This window comes from Pteropus alecto, unplaced genomic scaffold, assembly GCF_000325575.1.
Source record: "Pteropus alecto unplaced genomic scaffold, ASM32557v1 scaffold24, whole genome shotgun sequence".
Classification (NCBI taxonomy): domain Eukaryota; kingdom Metazoa; phylum Chordata; class Mammalia; order Chiroptera; family Pteropodidae; genus Pteropus; species Pteropus alecto.
The window spans coordinates 9,592,025-9,610,920 of NW_006439192.1; the positions used below are offsets into that span (position 1 = coordinate 9,592,025).

Sequence of the window (18,896 nt, forward strand, 5' to 3'; positions counted from 1 at the left end):
AAAAAATGACAAGAAAAACAACTGGTTTGAATGCTACCTCTGCTGACACTAATAGTATATTTGTGGTCGTTTAGCCCCTTTAAACTTCAGTCCTCTATTCTCTAAAACAGGAATAATATCAATGTCTGATAGAGATGTGAAAATTAAATAAACAGGAATATGAATGAATCAGGTAGAACATAATTACTTAAATGTTAAGGCGATGAGAGAAGTGCCAGCTAATTCCAGAGCTTAATTTTTTAGGGATAAAGTTGACATAATATAATTATCTACCATATAAAAATGAAGCAAAGAAAAGAGATACCAACCTGGCATAGAGGAAATATGAAACAAGTAACATTTGCTCTCTGACACACACAACTGAATTAGTGCAACTCTGCTCAGCTTTCCTTTACTGTATACTGGTGGCCATTCCATGTCAAATCCTACCACATCTCCATCAGATAAACTCATGCTATAGGAGGAAAAAATATATAAAATAATTACACTAAAATTTTCACTTCTGTATAACCAAAGATATCAGTCAAAAAGTTAAAAGACAGGCCGCAGATGGTAAAAGATATCTGTGATACATATAACTGCTAATGAATACCCCCAAAATTGTAAAAATTCCTTGAAAGGTTAGTAAGAAAAAGAAAAAAGAATCCAGTAAAAAAAAAAAAAAAAAGATAGAGAGAAAGAGAGAGAAATATGAACAGGTGATTCCCAAAAGGAAACTCAAATGGCCAATAAATGCAAATAAATATATGAAGACATAAAATCTCACTAGAAATAAGAGAAATGCATATTAAATCTATGCAATTTCACATCCATTTGGCAAAAATTAAAGCCTTATCATATCAAGTGCTAAGAAGGACATCTGCTAGTGGGACCACTCATATACTAGTGAATGTTTAAATTGTAAAATCCTCTTGGAAAAACTTTGACAATATCTAGCTAAAGATATATAAACACTATGACCTGGCAAGTTTTTCTCACAAATACATAAAACTCTTATATGTGCACGACCAGACAGAAATGTTTAAGAATATTCATTACAATACTGTTTCTACTGGAGAAAATGAAAACAAATTATATTTCCATCAACAAAAGAATGAGCAAATTATGGCATAGTAAAACATGTGAGGGAATGCTAAACACTGAACTCATGATAGAAGTTATCACAGAGGGCTGCAGAAGGGAAAATCAGAAAGGGCATACATGGGGCTTCAGGTAGATTTTATTGTTTCATTTCTTAATAAAGATTTGAAGAAAATAAATATTAAGATTTGATAAAGCGAGGTGGGAGAAATATAACTGTTTTATTATCTATTACTGCTTATATTTGCCTATTTCTCAATTTTTTAAAATTAAAAATGTATTTTAAAAAAAATTTTAGCTCTATTTCTGCTTTTGGACAAGATGGAATAACAGTGATCAGACATACCTTTCCTCCATGAATAAATAGAAAATTGGACAAAATATATAAAGTTTTCAGACACTGGACAATAGGCAGTACAGGACTATGCTTTCTGAGTGAAGAGAAACAAAGGTTAGTCCTGCTGTTGCCCCAGCTTTCTGCCTGGAACACTTTCCAGACAACAGGGCAGGGAGGAGAATCCAAAGCAGAGCACTGAGTTGGGGAGATAGGGTTCAGAGCCAGAACAGTTGAGGCCGCTGGACGTTTTGGGTGGAGTTCTGGAGAGGAGGGAGCTAGGCAGGTAAGGACATGCAAGCACAGAGTGAAACTGTGAGGCTGGACAAAAAATGACCAGGGAACTGTAAACTGAACAATTCCTAGGGCTTACATAGAGGTAAGAGGCATTAAAGGTCTGAAAAATTGGAATAGAGATACTTGTTGATCATCTGGGGCAATCAGCAAAGACTCAAGAAGGGTCACACCTTATTACAGGGCTAAATTATCCCCAGAGTAAAGGCTGCTGTAGAAACCTGCCTTGATAAAGCTTAAAAATAAGCCGCAAAATGTAAAGCTGCCTGACAGAGCAAAATTTCTTTCTTTGAAGGAAGTCAACAAAATCTAACATTCGAGAAGGTAAAATCACAATGTCCAATCAAAAACTGCCAGCCATAAGAAAGAAAACAGGAAAATCAGATCCATAACCAGGATAAAAATCATTTAATGGAAAAAATAACTAGAATAAAGGACTTAACAGACAAGGGCATTAAAAGAGCTATTGTAAATATGCTGAATATGTTTAAAGATTTAAAAGAAAACATGAATATGATGAGAGCCAAAATGAAAGATATTTTTTAAAAAGAAACAAATAGAACCTCTAGGGGTGAAAAATATTATAAAATTAAAAATTCATGGATAGGATAACAGCAGATCAGACACTAAAGAAGAAAAAATAAGTGAACCTGCAGACATAGCAAAAGAAACTATTCAAATTGAAGCACGGGGAGGAAAAAAGGATGAAAGAAAAACAAAAAAAGACTGAAAGAGAGCCTTAGGACCAATGACACAGTATCAAGCAATCTAACTTGTGTGTATATAGAGTACCAGGAGGAGAAGAGTAACAGGATAAGAGAAAAAAATATTTGAAGAAAATTTTCAAATTTGATGAAACTATAAACCCACAGATCCAGAAAGCTCAATGAACCCCAAGCAGAGTAAACATGAACCACACTACACAAAAGGCACATCATAATCAAATTGTTGAAAATTTGTGATAGCAAAAATCTTTTAAAGGCCAGAGGAGGTGGGAAAAAAACCTGCCTGCCTTTTATAAAACATATACAACTGATCCAAACTACATTCTCCAAATCACTTATGTTTATTGCCCTCAGATATGATATACTACCACTCTCAAGGATAAAATGGTGGAGTTAATATATAATGATAAATAACAGATTTTACCTTCTTTGAGACAAATTTAGTTCTAAATACAATGAGACCCAAAAGTGACCAGATAACTAATGGAGTGATGACACATGAATGCAATTTCTAGAATATATCTACCACCAGAAGACTGTTAATAAATAGCATAACTTACTTCTGCTTCTTTTAACCCAATGTATAATAGTCAAAAAAAAAAAAAAGATGTAACAACTTCAAAGAAGATCTGAATGAATTCCTTATTACTTCTTGTAAAATGTTTCAAGAGCCTTAGATTGCATTATTGCAGAATCCTAATTTAACAAAACAATTCTTTAAAATATGAAGTCATGTCTAATGTTATTTTAATGATCATTTGCCATAACTGTTGCTAAATAAATGCAATAGAGCCAATCACAATCATTATTCAATATTACTATGTTGGTATTTTTAATGAAATATAAAGGGGCATTTAGAGTTTGAATAATACTTGCATATTTCCTAATCACATGTGTTCAATAGTTTTATATAACACCTTAAGTATTAAAAATAAAAAAATTAGCTAAAGTAATAGAAAGGCTTACGAATGAACAAACTGATACATTATAAATTTAATTCTGTGATTTTAAGTTTTTACTTAAAAAGAATTAAAACTTATCAGTGATATTATACATGTAGAAATAATTATCTCTTAAACATACCTCATCTGTAAAACTCACTTTATTTACAAATATTACCAAAATAGTTATCTCCTAAGGTTCTAAATTCAAATGAAACTAGGAAATTCAAATCTCTTACCTAATATCTTCTGATAGGAAAGAACAATCACTAGGTTCATAACTGTATACAATGGATCCAGTGAATTCTAAGAAAGGGAGGTCATCTTCAAAAACACTCTTCTGAATAGGTGCCTGGAGTTAAATAAAATTCCAAAAAGGTAAAAATAAAGTTCACATTAAATAATAAGTGCTGATTAAAATAACAAAGTCCACTGAAGCATTCGAATTATAGTTCTAAATTTTATCACCTAATACTTTATAGACTATTGAAGTCAGAAGGGCAACATAACAAAGGTAAAGCCATCCATTGTAAAATTATTTTTCTAACAAGTTTATTTGCAATTAATGCTATTTTCATAAAAACATTTATTTTATTAATTTTTTCTGGAATTATATTAGTATTCTAGATGTAATAATGTTGCCTTAAAATGCTGAAGACTGGTAGATATTAAATCTATGAAGACCTAAACTCACTCAACCATAAAAATTCAGCAAATACTGCCTAAATTATAACCTAAATTGCAACAAACTAATAAGGTCACCACCAAAATAGATAAAAGGGGAAAGTACAGAGTAAGAATTCCCACTTTGTAAACTCAATTAAAATGTAATCCCATTCACCCATTCAACGACTAGATTTTGATTGATTCACACAACAGCTACTCTAACTTAATGACTTGAAATTTAAAAGTGAGGATTGACTCATTTTGCAGTCAAATTTACATAAAATTTTCCATCTGAAGGAATAACTGGTGAACTGCATACCTTTCTTTCTTCTACAGCACATCTCTTATTCTCTACGGACATCCATTCAGGAAGTTTCCGCTGCTGTGAAGTTTCCAATCTTTTTTCATTCATCTTTAAAAGGGTCTAGTTGTAAAATCTAAAAATCAATTAATTTGTGGATAAATACAGTACAATCTTTGAAAGAAAACTCAAAGATAGGCCTGTCAATATTGCTGAAGAACCAAACATACATATTTAGTCAGTTATGGCACTTAGGCTCAAATAAAATATAAGAGCTAGAATCACAAAAGAAAAAGAAACTGATAAAATATGCTAGATCTAGTAACTACACATTTTGTATTCTTTTCAAAATAAGTGAGCCCGTTTAACTGAGTGCTAAGGTTCCAACAGTTTCAAAATCCTATTATTCCGATGGACTTAACGATTTTTGTTTCGCACTAAATAAAGTTTCTGTGATTTAACAACAAAGTCTGAGTCAATCATCACTAAACCAATATTACAAGAAATGTTAAAGGGACTTCTTTAAGAAGAAAAAGATCAAAAATACAAATAATAAAATGGCAGTAATTACATATCTACCAACAATTACTTTAAATGTAAATGGATTAAATGAACCAATCAAAAGACATAGGGTGGCTGAATGGTTAAGAAAAACAAGACCCTTATATATGCTGCCTACAAGACACTCACTTCCGAATGAAAGACACACACAGACTGAAAGTAAAGGGATGAAAAAGATATTTCACAAAAATGGAAATTAAAAAAAAATCTGGAACAATACTTATACCAGACAAAACAGACATTAAAACAAAGGCTATAACAAGAGACAAAGAAGCAATCCCACTTTGGGGATTTATTCGAAGAAACCCAAAATATTATTTCAAAGGGACATGTGTACTTCAGCATTATTTAAAATAGTTAAAATATGGAGGAAACCTGAGTATCCACCAAAGGAAGTATGGATAAGGAAGAGGTAGTACATATACACAATGAAATATTACGCAGCCATAAAAAAGAATGAAATCTTGACATCTGCAACAACATGAATGGACCTAGAGGGTACCATGCTGAGTGAAGCAAGTCAGACAGAAAAAAAATGACATATGACTTCACTTATGTGTGGAATCTAAAAAACAAAATAATTGAACAAATATAACAGAAAAATCCATAGATGCAGAGGACAAACTGATGGTTGCCAGGTAAAAGAAGGCTGGGGGAGGGAGGAGTTGAAGGAATTAAGAAGTACAAATTGGTATTTACAAAAGTCATGAGGATGTAAAGTAGCATAAGGAATATAGTCAATAATATTGTAATAACTATGTATGGTGTCAGATGAGTACCAGATTTTGGGGGGTAATCACTTCTTCAGTTATACAAATGTCTAATCACTATGTTGTACACCTGAAACTAATATAATACTGTATGTCAACTGTAATTGAAAAATTAAAAAATTATTAAAAAACACTAAAGTCTATCAGCCAGAAAAGCAAATCCTATTATTCTATGACTTTGATCCTTTCAAAGAATAATCTTTATCTCATTAATGATGAGAATCTGTGAGTGTATAAATTGCTATAAATTTTTGACATCTTTAATTTTATCATCTGTCCCAAGATCTAAGTAAACTCAGAAAACTGTTAGATTTGTTCACAAGTCTACTGAAAAGGAATTTTGAGACACACAACAGCTTTTCTATATTAAGGTTTTTTTTTGTTTTATGCTCTTGGACCAACAAATGAACAAGTTTCCCTAAAATTAAGAGTTTCCTAGATGATATATTTTCAATCTGTTACTTGCTTTGAGGGCTCTCCTCAATGTAAATCAAACTTCAAGAATGGTTATAGGAAACAATGAATAAGAGAATCATAACTTACTTTTTATTAATGGTAAAATGGATCTATATCCTCATATGACTTATACTAAATTGAAGTAGCCTTAGCTCTTAATAAAAGTCTTCAAAAACCCCAACCTTCATTTTATTTCATATTTCTAGTCAAGGGGCAGCAGTTTTGAATATATACCTGCAGATTCTTATGATGAAACATAATGTTAATATGAAATAATCAAAACAACTATTTATGACTTAGGGATAGCCGGTTATCCCTTTTGATATTTAGCAATAAAAACTCTTAAGAAATTAAACAATATCTAACAAGTATCTATTTTAGTTGCTCATTTTCCCAAGCATAAACCCCCAAAACTGAGAATATTGATAAATTTTAGAAGAAAAAATTTAAAGATTACTTTAGCAAAAATTTCCACATAGAACAAACTCCACCACTCTCACACACTGGGAAGGAAAAGGTTAACAGCAGACCAAGTAACTCACTCTCCCTACTGGGGATTGGGAATGAATGACCTCAACCAGGGGTCCCTTAAACATGCTAATGACCCCAAACTAAGTTGTAGCCTTGCAAACCAATCAATGGCATTAATAACAGAAAAATATCAAAGAGTTCCTATTTGATAGTCAGGTAAGCTATGTAATTATTAGAATTGAACAGAAGAACCAAAACCAAAACAACTTCCTTTGTGTAATTTTTTTGCATACATTGCTCAAACTATTGTTACTCCAAAACCATAAGATGTCCTAATGCAGTAGAAAAGGACATTTTGGAATTTGTGTTTTAACAGTTTCCTCCAAAAAAATAGAATATTCCATGTGTACTTGGTGCTTGCCTGCAGTTTTTGAATCATTAGCAGTTTGGTGTTGGGTAAGATCTATGATTCGCTGAATCAGAACTGATAACCCAAGTCTTGGTGATACTATTTATATTATATATAATAAGATAAAATATGTAATATATATATATACTTTATTCACTATAAAACATTTTTACAAATGTTAGTAGTCATTAATAAGTTTATATTTGCCACAAATGAAAACCCTTGACAAGAGAGTCAAAAGTTGGTCTCAAAGTATATATACATATGTGGTCTGTAGTTAATCTAAAATATATTTTATAAAGCTGGAAAACAAGTTTTTGTTGTATGTAGCATAGATCACTTGCAAAACTGCCAGAAAATTGAGGTTTCTTCAAATAACACACAATTTTATAAAAACAACTATAATATCTTAGAATTTCATAAGTAATTCATTCATACTGCCAAAACAAACTTCAATAACTCTTCCCTGCAGCCACCTACGTTAAAGTCATTTTAATTTGAAATGTCTAATTTTTAGTTGTAAATACACTTTTTTAAATATAAAGTTCTGTCTAGATGCTTCCAGGCAAAGAATTTGAAAATAAACTTGTTTACAAACCTAACATCTTTGTCAAATTTATTTAGCCTTGGGACAGATAAAAACCATAGAGAAAATTAAAGGTGCAGAATAATTTACAGTAGGGAAATTCTCAAACATAGGATTTTAATCATTGATCAGATAAAAGTTATTCTCGGAAGGGATCCAAGTTGTTGAATAATATAGGATTTTTTTAATTTATACATTTAGCTATTATGTTGTTCAATACAACTTTGACACTTCTTCTAAAATCAAGTCTTCTATCATTTCATAATGCTTCACGTTATAAGATTAAGGGATCTTAAATTCCTCTTTGAAATAAATAATGTATTTTGATGAGCTCTGGGCTGTCCTGGAATCATCCTGCCTATCTATCTACCACTATCTGCCACTTTTAAAAAGACTGTCTTTATTTAAACAACATATGCCTGGCATTTTTGTTGTTTATTTTTCTGTTTTTTGTTTTGACTAGCCCAATTTGAACATGTCTGCCTTTCAATAGGGAAATTCATTTCATTTACAGTTAGTGTAAAAACTTGAGTTTTCCCTTTCATCTTACTTTGATTAGTATTTACATTACTTTCTTCAGTTTCTTCTTACTCTTTTTCAGTTTTTTCTGAGTGAAATTATCATTCATACTTTTTTCCCATTATCAATCATTAAAATTTCACTTTTTTCCATTATTAGGATACTATCTCAGCAAAACAATAAAATTAAATCCCTCCCCCACCAAGACCCTACATTTGTACTGTCCCTCTATACCCAGCAAGGCAAAACTCTTAGCATGCTTTCACTTCCCCACCCTTCTAACTACTGTTTTACGCTGATGTGGTTTTTGTTACAGCCAGTAGGTTCTTAGTATTGCTGTTTTATTTCAAGAATCTTTACTATTTTCTATGCATTTATGTTATAAATTTCACCATCCATTTTAATATAAATGTATGTATAAATTTAAATATATATAAATGTATATATTGCTTATTAGAGTTTCCTCTTCCCTTCATCTTACCCTATTGTGAATATCTCTTCTGACTCAATTGTTTACTTAGCAGACTTTTTCTGATTATTTTCTTCAGGTAAAATATGTAGATAATAAACTCTAATAACCCCCTGTGTATGCAAAAATTTACTTTTTTAAATGGGAGAATGATGTGTTGGCCGAATGTAACAGTCTCTCAGTAGTTTGTAGATATTCTCTTACTGTCTGTTCTTTTCCTTCTAATGTTGCAAGTAAAAAGTCCATTGTTTTTCTGATACTTTTTTCAATTGTAAGTAATCTTTTCCCATCTGAGAGCTTGAATGACTTTCAAGGACTTTTACATTTTAAAGATCCTAAGTGTAAACTCTTTTGAGTCCTTGGTTCCAAGTCTTAAGTTCAGAAAAATTTCTCCTTGCTATCGGCTGAATTATATCCCTCCCCCCAAAAAAGATATGTTGGAGGTTCTAACCCTCAATACCTCAGAATGTGACTTTATTTGGAGATGGAGTCTTTACAGAGGTAATCAAATTTAAATGAAGTAATCAGAGTGGTCTCTAATCAAAATAAATGGTGTCCTTATAAAAAGGGGGAAATTTGGATAGAGAGACATGTACAAAGAGAAGACGATGCAGAAAAACACATGGAGAAGATAATCATGTACAAGACACAGAGAGGACTGAAAGAGATCCTTCTCTTACAGCCCTTAGGAAGAACCAACTCTGCCAACAACTCCAGAACTGTGAGACAATAAACTTCTTAACTCATCTCGTTTGTGGTACTTAATTATGGCAGCTGTAGCAAATTAATATACTCCTATTATTAGCTTATTATTTGCCGTATCTATTCCTTTTTTCCTTCTACAGCATTTACTCACATGCTAGTGAATTTCTTGCCTGAATTTCTTCTATTCTCTATTTTTTCCTTCCTAACTACCACATCTTTAATTGTGTTCTGTATTTTAAGATCTTCTCCCACTTGATTTGCAAGATGCTAATTTCACCCTGAACTGTGATAGTCCTCTTCATTTGTCTACTGAATTTTTATAATGTTAATATCTTGATTGTTAGTTGTAGACAGTTTCTTTGTTCTCTAGTTGAGCCTCCCTAAATGTGCTTACTATTTATTTCTTTTGTAAAAATTATAATCTATTTCAAAGATCGTTTCAATAGGAGTTTTCTATTCTGAGAGTTCTACTGTTCTTTCCACTTAATCTGAATTCCTTAGATGGACTGTTATGTTACTTGACTTGTATAACTATTTACCATCAGCAGTCATCAGCTCTTAGTGTCCCTCAGGAAGCTGCAAACAGGGGCCCAAGAGACTATAAATTTTCTACTGAAGCTTTAGGAGGCAATTTCTCTATTCACAGACCTCCACAGCTGTGATCTCAAGGTTTAGCGCCCCCAGCACACTGAGTCCATCAGCAGAACTCCTCTGGAAGTCCTGTAAGCCAGGAAAGATCAAGCACGCTTCCTAGGACACATCAGTTGTTTAGTTCATTCAACAAATATCAATTTAGTTTTCAGCCATATTTGTTCTGCCACAATAATTTTTTGAGTATTTTTCATAGGAAATTGTGTTTTAATTCCTTTCCTATCCTCCAGTTTTCCTTTTCCAAACATTTTCAGTTATTTTATTAATATATTTTCTGCTGAAGTCATTGATAGTATTTATAGAAACTTTAAGTTCTTTTTTATTTAGAAATTGCTTTTCATCAAGGATCAGCTATTCAATTTAGTGAGCTTAATATCTGTTGATTTTCTTCAAATACATGATGATTCTCGATTGCCCACTTCATCTATAAATGAAGGTCTTGACAATATTTTCAAGTTCAGGGTACATTCCAAAAGTAAATATATTTTTAAGGCTCAATGGTAAGGGCAACAGAGAATGTGAATATAAAATTCTGTAAAACTTTTATAACTTCTTTATAAAATTAAAAATTTGAAACTTTAAATAAGAAACTTTAAATTGTTTAGATGAACATAATTTCTGTATACTAGGTTTTATGCTTTAAAAAGCTACACACAACTCCTGATTAAGACCTTTTAACAACAGTTTCTTAATATTCTGTAGGCAACCAACACAAAGAAGCTTTATTAGCACAAGTGGTAGCAAATTGCTTTGCTCCAATACACTGAAAACTTTTTCATGATTAACCAGCATTCCAACAATTCAATCTCTTTAAATTCAAGGGTGCTAAAATTCTTTAAATCTAATAAATAGCTACTCCTTTTCTTCTATTGAGAAATATGTTAATTCCTTCTGATGATGTAAATAAGTTTTGAATACAAATGAATTTTTTTATATCAAGTATTTCAATACAATGCTGAAGCTCTGTCTCAGGCACACAATTGGCATTGCAGTATTATTAATTCTTCTTTAGGATTCAAATAACATCAATTAAACATCACTTCTAAAACTATTTTAACTTCACTCTCCCAAAGCTGAAATTTTACTCTCAATCCATAAAGTTTGTCAATACACATTAATATATTTTCCACATGATCACTGCAATTAAGTTAATTCAAGTGCTCAAAATGTCAGTTAAGGATATCAATTTTTGAAGCAATAATTATTCTTCAACAAATCTGCAAAGTAAGACTCATTCATATAGAATAATTTGAGTTTTCCTGTTAGTTTATAAATCATCCTTTGGACTGTCAACACACTTTAATAATGAAATAGCTAATCACATTTCTTCACTTAAAACTTAAAAGAAGTAGCAGCTTGGATTTCATAACACTTACCAGTTTTATGATATCATTTAATGTGGAATTCAGAATAGGCAAATTTTAATATATAAGAGCTTCTCTGTGAATTAGACAACATATCAGGATTTTTTAATATTGAACTTAATGTTAAGCCTTTATATCTTGTTACTGTCAGTCCCAAACTTCCAGTTTCCATATCTTGTGTTTTAAAATATTCATTTTTTTCACTTTGACTATTTCATCCTCAGTTGATTTTGAAACTTCTCTGCCAAGCAAATAATATTCTTCCAGGTGTTTTTTTCGAGAATTCTACACAGCCTCCTAACTGAGGGCTATTACCAACATTTATGGATTCATAACTGCAATGAACACCATTTTCATTAGGTAACCTGATGGATTAGTGTTGTCTTTATGTCTTGGACAAATCTTCAACATATCTTCTAATAGGATAATTTAAAATGGCAACTTCTCCATTTCCTTTGCCGCACTGATCCCATAGTGTTGCATACAGGCAAAAGCAAAAAGCAGTAAGGTATCTGGGCTTCATTATTTGTGAAATCCTATAACTAGCTTCTTGAGCTCAATCTGATTATTACTTTTATCAGTCTCTTAAAAGAACTTTGTACTTATTTTGTGCTCAAAGATGCTTTCAAAAGTTCAAATCTTTCGTTTAGTAAAATAGATGTTTTATGAAAAGGTAGCAGAGTATTTTGTTTGACATCCTTATTTCATTTGATTAAAGCTGAAAAGTGAAGAATTATGGGAACATTAAACCTAATTCTGAGATAATCTTTTATTGCCTACTTATTAAATATTTACTATTATGTTTAATGGGTGAATGAGATGACTTTCCAACTTTAATCAACATATTAGATATTACAGTGAAAAGGTAAATATTTGTCAAAATTAAATCTATTTGAATATAAAGTACTTAACATATTGTAGGTCTTTAATTCCCTGGGAAAAATTTTTGGTTAATTTTTAGTTTGTCTGAATTCTTATAAACATTTTTAACAAATTCTGTTTGTTATAAAAAATGTTTTAAATTAAAGAAACCAAACAAAAACTGAGTGCGCTGCAATATTTATTTTCATTTAGTTTAATGTTAAAATTTTTAAGTAAATAAAATATACTTCTGGGTAATCAAAATTATTTTATATGAATTTCTGAAGCCATATAAAATATTTTATATGAATTTCTGAAAGGCCTATATTTTCCTTATTAAATCAACTAAATTGTATATATTCAATTATTAATTATTTTTAGATATAAGCACTAGTTCTTTAAATTCTAAAATCAAACATATTATGAATCCATCAAAACGAGGGTTTGACAAACTGTCACATCAAAAGCCCATAATAAGTAATTAAAAATTAAATAACAAGCAAGAAGACTAAAACTGTTTTCTATTAGAGAACACTAAATATCATACAATAACAATTAGCTTACAATCATGATCTTTTCTATGTTAGCAGTAAAACTGTGAAAATTAAGACAAAAGAAATTGAGAGAATTTTATTAAACACATAACTTTCTTGATGATTAAATAACATACACACACAATTGAAATAATAATTAGATAAAAAATTATTTAACAGGAAAGTCAAGGGGAAGTATTACATGATATAGCCACAACATAACTCTTTTGACCATGTTTACTATGCACAGCCATACATGTTACAGAACTCGTAGTTTATAAAGGAGCTACATAAAAAATGTTCAAATATAATTTCGCCTGTTATAAATGTTTGAATGTTTGTTTTACTAAATGCTTTTATACGTTTAAAAGCTATAAAAAATATGCAACCATCAAAATCTTGCTTTACCTAAAACTCATATCACTATGCTGTTGCACAAATTGGAAGCTACTAACTTTGCTCCAGATAACTCTTGCCAATAGTCAGAGTGGGCCTAGTGTTGCCAGAACTTCCGATTTTTCAAAAGACAAAGAACTGGATGTTACTATGCTATCTTCTATTTGATATCAATTTCCAAGACCCCTCTGCAAGCCAAAATTTTGCCTCTATGCCTCTCAACTTATAACCTCTGCTATAGATGGATCAATACTACCAGCTGGTGTAGATATCACTAAAAAATTTTTAAGTCAGTACCTCTTCACAAATCATTCTTTGAGTGAAATACTTGGGTACATTTTTGTAGGTACACTACGGAATGAGTGGTGGAGAAAGAAAATATGCTAACAAACGGCATTTACTTCAAGAGACATATACGGCAACAGGGTTTTGGGCCAAGGCACCTACTTAAGCAGGGGAGTAGAAAGTGAATTATCCCAAGAATGGAGTATATCTCCTTTCCCCCACCCACACTTCTGATTCTACTGTATCAACTCATACTGGCCTGAAGCTTTACTCCACTCCATGGCTTCAAGAATCATGCTAAAAGCACCTATGTAGCTATGCAAATCTTCACTTCTTTAAAATGACTTTTTCTCTTCTCTATCTCCTTGATTTATTCATTTGCTTCTTTTCTTTCCTTATCTTTCCACCTTTGCAAAACCACTCTCTTAATCATTAAGCCCTTAGGACATCAGATTCTGTTCAGTATCAAACCGTCTTAGGAACAAAGTTCTAGGTCTGTTGAACACAGAAACAAAGTTTTGGTCAAACTAAATATAATATATCGACCTCATCTGTGTTTCAATTCCAGACCTATGGAGATAGAAGGACTCTACCAGCATCTCCTCAAAACCAGACAGAATGGCACTATGATTGGGACCTGATGCAATGATCAACTGCCTCCTACCCAAGCCCCAACTCAATCAGTGGAGCCCATGACCCCAACTCCACTAGTTACCATGACTAATGATCTTTCCCCTATATAACGTATGCCCTAGAGCCATGGGGGAGCCAGGTCTTTGAGTGTTAGCTCACCTGTGTCTCCAGGCTTGGCATTATTTCCTTAAATAAACCTTTACTTTTTTTACTGCAAATCCCTGTTCGTATTTTGTTTGGCTTTGATGTGCACAGGCAAATGAACCCCCTTTTTATTTCAGTTAACACATACTCAGCAAATTATTTTTTTTCCCATGCTGCAGAATTGTGATTGAAAACTGTCAACCCAGACTATGGCACTGGCCCAGTTCTTCCAGTCCATCAACTATCAGTATCAACTACATGCTTTAACAGTCAAATTATTAAAAGAACTGGTTTGATTGTGTAGTACAAAAATTAGTATATCTAACCAGAGCCAAGGCTAAATGGAAGATAAGCCATCTTCTTCATGAAGCCAGGCCAAGGAAGTTTTTTTGTGCAATATCAAGATTTCCCTCAAAATACTTCTCTAGTTTTTATACCATTTTACCTACAGTTTCATTTTTAAGAATCTTACAAAAATTACCAGCATTCTTCAGAAACATTTATATATAAGGACAGTCATCCATGTTATATATTATACTATTTAAAATATACATTACATAATATAATGTATAATATTTGTAATAAAAAGTTGAAAACAGACTACATATCTAACAATGGAAAAATAGTTATATAATAAATTACTCCATAAAACGGAATGCTATGCAGTTACTAAAAACATGCTCTTATAATTTATCAAGTGAAAAAAAGCAAGTTAGACTAATTTTATAAAATAAATATGTGTATTTGTATACATACATATATGGATATTATATATACATATTATAAATTTTTTTAAAGGTCTAGGACTATGTGTACCAAAATATTAATGGTTATCCCACAACTGTAGTTTTTAATTTTCTTCTTTACACTTTTCTATAGGTTCTAAATTTTCTATGAGAACATGTGTTACTTTTAGTAATGTGGGAGAAGTATGCCAATAAAAGAAAGATTTTTTTTAAATGAACAATCAAGGCTACATTTTTTTTTTAAACTATAGAACAAGACTTAAAAATTTTTTCTCTAAAAGGTCAGATAATAAATATTCTAGGCTTCGTGGGCAAATTGTCTCTGTCACTACTACTCAAGTCTGCCATTGTAGCACAAAAGCCATCATCAATACTTAACAATAAAAAAATACTTAAACAAATAAGCATGGCTATGTTCCAATAAAACTTTATTTATAAACAGCAAAATCTGAATTTATACAGATTTCACAAAATATTCTTTTTTCAATATTTTTTCGCTTACTTAAAAATCTAAAAACCATTTAGTTCCTGGTCAGTACAAAAACAAGCAGCAAGTCAAATGTGCTCCATTGGCCCAGTTTGCAAATTGCTGCTAGAGAACAGAGACAAAATGCTCTAACACTGGCAAACATCCAATGCTGCTGGTATTATCAACCCACTATAGCTATTTTTTAATCACCATTAATATAGTCATAAAATACCTAATAAGAATGCAACTTCCTGGTAAAGGCTTTTTGAAAAATTAATTACAAAATTGACCTATGATAGCTAAATTAGTGGACTTACTATAGGGTTAGTAATATCAGCCAATTAAATGTTAAGAAATTATCTGCCCAAATTATGACTTAGTTTTGAAAGAAATTCATCTTAAGTGATTTTATTTGACAGCAATTAGATAATAGGACAAGCTGTCTAGCGAAGCCACTACTAGTTCATGTCAATAAAAATCACACCAATAAGATTTAAGTAAGAACAAATTTAGAAAAATTAAGAGCAATCACATTCCGAATTAGCTAAGAAAGGATAGCTTTTTAATCACCTAGATTTTAAACCATACTCTACTTCACTTTGGCAGACTGAAAATTCATCTCAAGAGTACATTTTTCCACTTAGAATGCTGTTATCTTCTAGGAAGTAGACAGACTTAACAGGAGTCTCAAGAGAAAATTGGGTTTCAATGGATTAGCTCAGAGATTTCTTGTTCCTAAAACCTCTAAGTTAAAAAAATAAATACCTACTGTTACCACAGTAACTGACTTGCCTAATTGCTTGAGGGCTAAACTGAATAAAGTATCCCAATCTTTTTGAAAAGCATAAAAAAATAATAAATAAACTCTACCACACTGTTAAGTTAAATGGCATACACAGATGACAATTTCAAGTCCAAGAAAAAGTTACCAGTAAGTAGTGCAATGTTTAACTCTGAGAGGCAATTATATTGTTTAATATGTATGAATTTTCACTTACAACCCAAAACAGTTCAGTTCTATTTTGTTCAAAATATGTAACGGCTAATCTGATGAAATACACTGCTCTATAAAATCTGATTATTTAATTAAAAATGCAAGAATGTTTAAAATTGCTCTGAAATCTGCTAACAAAATGTCATAAAAGAGCAATCATGGTATATAAGCTATCACTTTGGGCATTTATGCAAATTTTACGAATACCCATGAAGTTTCAAAATGTTTCTCTGAGGAAGAAAGCTATATCACCATCACTGTGCACAAAGGACACCTAATAACAAAGGCTACCTGATATTGTGAAAGTTACCAGACAGCTCTAATATTAAAAATTACACTATGAAGAAGCAGAGAAGTAGAGCGGAAAGAAATCTGGACTTGGAGTCAGAAAACGTAGCCTCCAATGTTGCCTTGTGCCAAGAAAAATTATCTAAAACTTAGAAATAAGACAAAAAGAGGGCAGTATGTTCTTTCAATGTCATATAAGAGCACAAAGCCACCCAAACATTACTTCATTAGGAAACATACCTTTATTTGACTCATTATTTACTATTTATTAAAGACTCAGACTCTATGAAGTTACATACTAACTTGTAAATTTTTGTCTAGTAAAGATGCAACTGAATTCTATTCAGTAAAAAATATAATCTCGACGGCTATGGTTTTTATTGCCCTATAGGACAGCTTTGCAACTAACCTAGCAACGTTATTCCAAAGTTCTTTGTCTATATGTGATGGTCGATTTTCTATGTCAACTTGACTGGCTAAGAGTGACCAGCTCAAAGCCAGTAAAACATTATTTTGTGGTAAGTCTGGGAGAGTGCTTCCAGAGGTTAGCATTTGAATAGGCATACTGAGCAAAGAAAAGTGTCCTCACCAATGAGGGTAGGTATCATCCAATTTGTTGAACAAAAAGGCCTATTTGCTCTCTGCTTAAGCTGGGACATCCATCTTCTCCTGCCCTCACACATCAGCATTCCTGGTTCTTGGGTTTTTGGACTGGAACTACACCACTTACTTTCCTGGGCCTCCAGCTTGCTGATGCCAGATTATGGAACTTCTCAGCCTCCATAACTGCATGAGCCAATCAATCCCTTATAATCAATTTCTTTCTCTATTTCTATGTATATCTTATTGGTTCTGTTTTTCTGAAGAACTCTAATACATGCTATAATCTTTGTTCCTCTTTGAACCAATTTTATTTCCTTTGTTCCCCTCTTCAATGAACTGAATAAATGAAGTATGTGTTCCTTTGGTATTTGTATGAGAATCAGTCTTTAATTTTTTTGAAATTTATTCTTTGACATTTGGCCACTTAGTATCCACGTGACTTTAGACAAGTCACTTTACTGTTCTAAGTTTTCATTTCTACATCTGTAAAATGGGAATAAATTCTAATCATATTACTTCCCTTATTATATAACATTATTATCTATTATTTGCCTTATTGACCACAGGGTTGATGTGAAGATAAACAATGATAAATATGATGTCACATTTTTAAAACTGCAGTAAAATGTGAGTTGGTATATTGGTAGGAGTATTGATAGACCTTTTACTGCTATTATTCTTCATTCCCTTTAGTGTACTGAGAAAGATCAAGAATCTGTAGGTTCACCCAGAGATACTAAATCCATACAAACTAGATGAAGTATACAAATTTCCAAAGTTAATTAACCACTGAAGCGCTTCACAGGCAAAATGTTCTTTTAAATGATAAATTCAAATAGAGAAGAGAAAATGGATTCTTATTCAAGAAGATTTCATTCTTACCAAACAGACCTGACCCAAGGAGTATTGAATTTCAACATGCATTTATTCCTTCTCTAACTATACCACACAAACTACATTTAAGAGGTTTCAGACTACATTATACATTACAATAGTAATGTTAATATACTCATTTAAACTTTTCATGTATGTAGAAAATGTAGAAAAAAAAATTTCAATGATTGATGGTATAAAATTGGATTTGTGTTTTCAATAATCTAACACAGAAAGCTTATAAAACCAAAGCAGCTTAAATGCTTCAGCAATTCAATTTGGTTAACGATGCCCTAATTTTGGTTAGACTCTTTGGGTTTCACCTATACAATTGTTATTTTTACCAAGAGAGGCAGCTTCCAGTAAAAAAGGCCTTTCAAATTCAATCAACAATGCAATGAACTTTTAAAATTCTGAGTTTGATTTATCAAATTACATATTTCCTGAAAATGTAACCTCCCCCTTTGAGTTTATCTACACTTATCCATATACTAGCAACTCATTTATATATGTATATATAAATATATGCACACATATAGACACATATATATACACATACACACAATTCATACTTTATTGTAGAAGATGTAATTTAAGCAGTATTCTCCTGAATTGTTTTTGAGAATTCCTTTCTACTTTTGGATGCACTATCAAGAGTATGAGGGGATAGAGAAAAACAAAGATGAACCAAATAATACATTATAAAGCCCTCATTAAATTCACTAAAGAGGCTTTCATAACTTTCTTTAAAATCTATTGCTAGATTTCT

At 31.6% G+C, this 18,896-nt stretch overlaps 1 protein-coding gene across 1 annotated transcript in view; it reads right to left on the minus strand.

Moving 5' to 3' along the window:
• WRN (Werner syndrome RecQ like helicase) overlaps nucleotides 1-18,896 on the minus strand; it is a 112,598-nt gene that overhangs the window by 83,998 nt on the left and 9,704 nt on the right. The window contains exons 2-4 of the mRNA XM_006916330.3: nucleotides 4,360-4,477; nucleotides 3,614-3,726; nucleotides 309-454 (exon numbers count right to left, since the gene is read on the minus strand). Of these exons, the coding sequence (XP_006916392.1) occupies nucleotides 309-454; nucleotides 3,614-3,726; nucleotides 4,360-4,452 (352 nt within the window). The 5' untranslated portion in view covers nucleotides 4,453-4,477. The remainder of the gene's footprint in view (nucleotides 1-308; nucleotides 455-3,613; nucleotides 3,727-4,359; nucleotides 4,478-18,896) is intronic.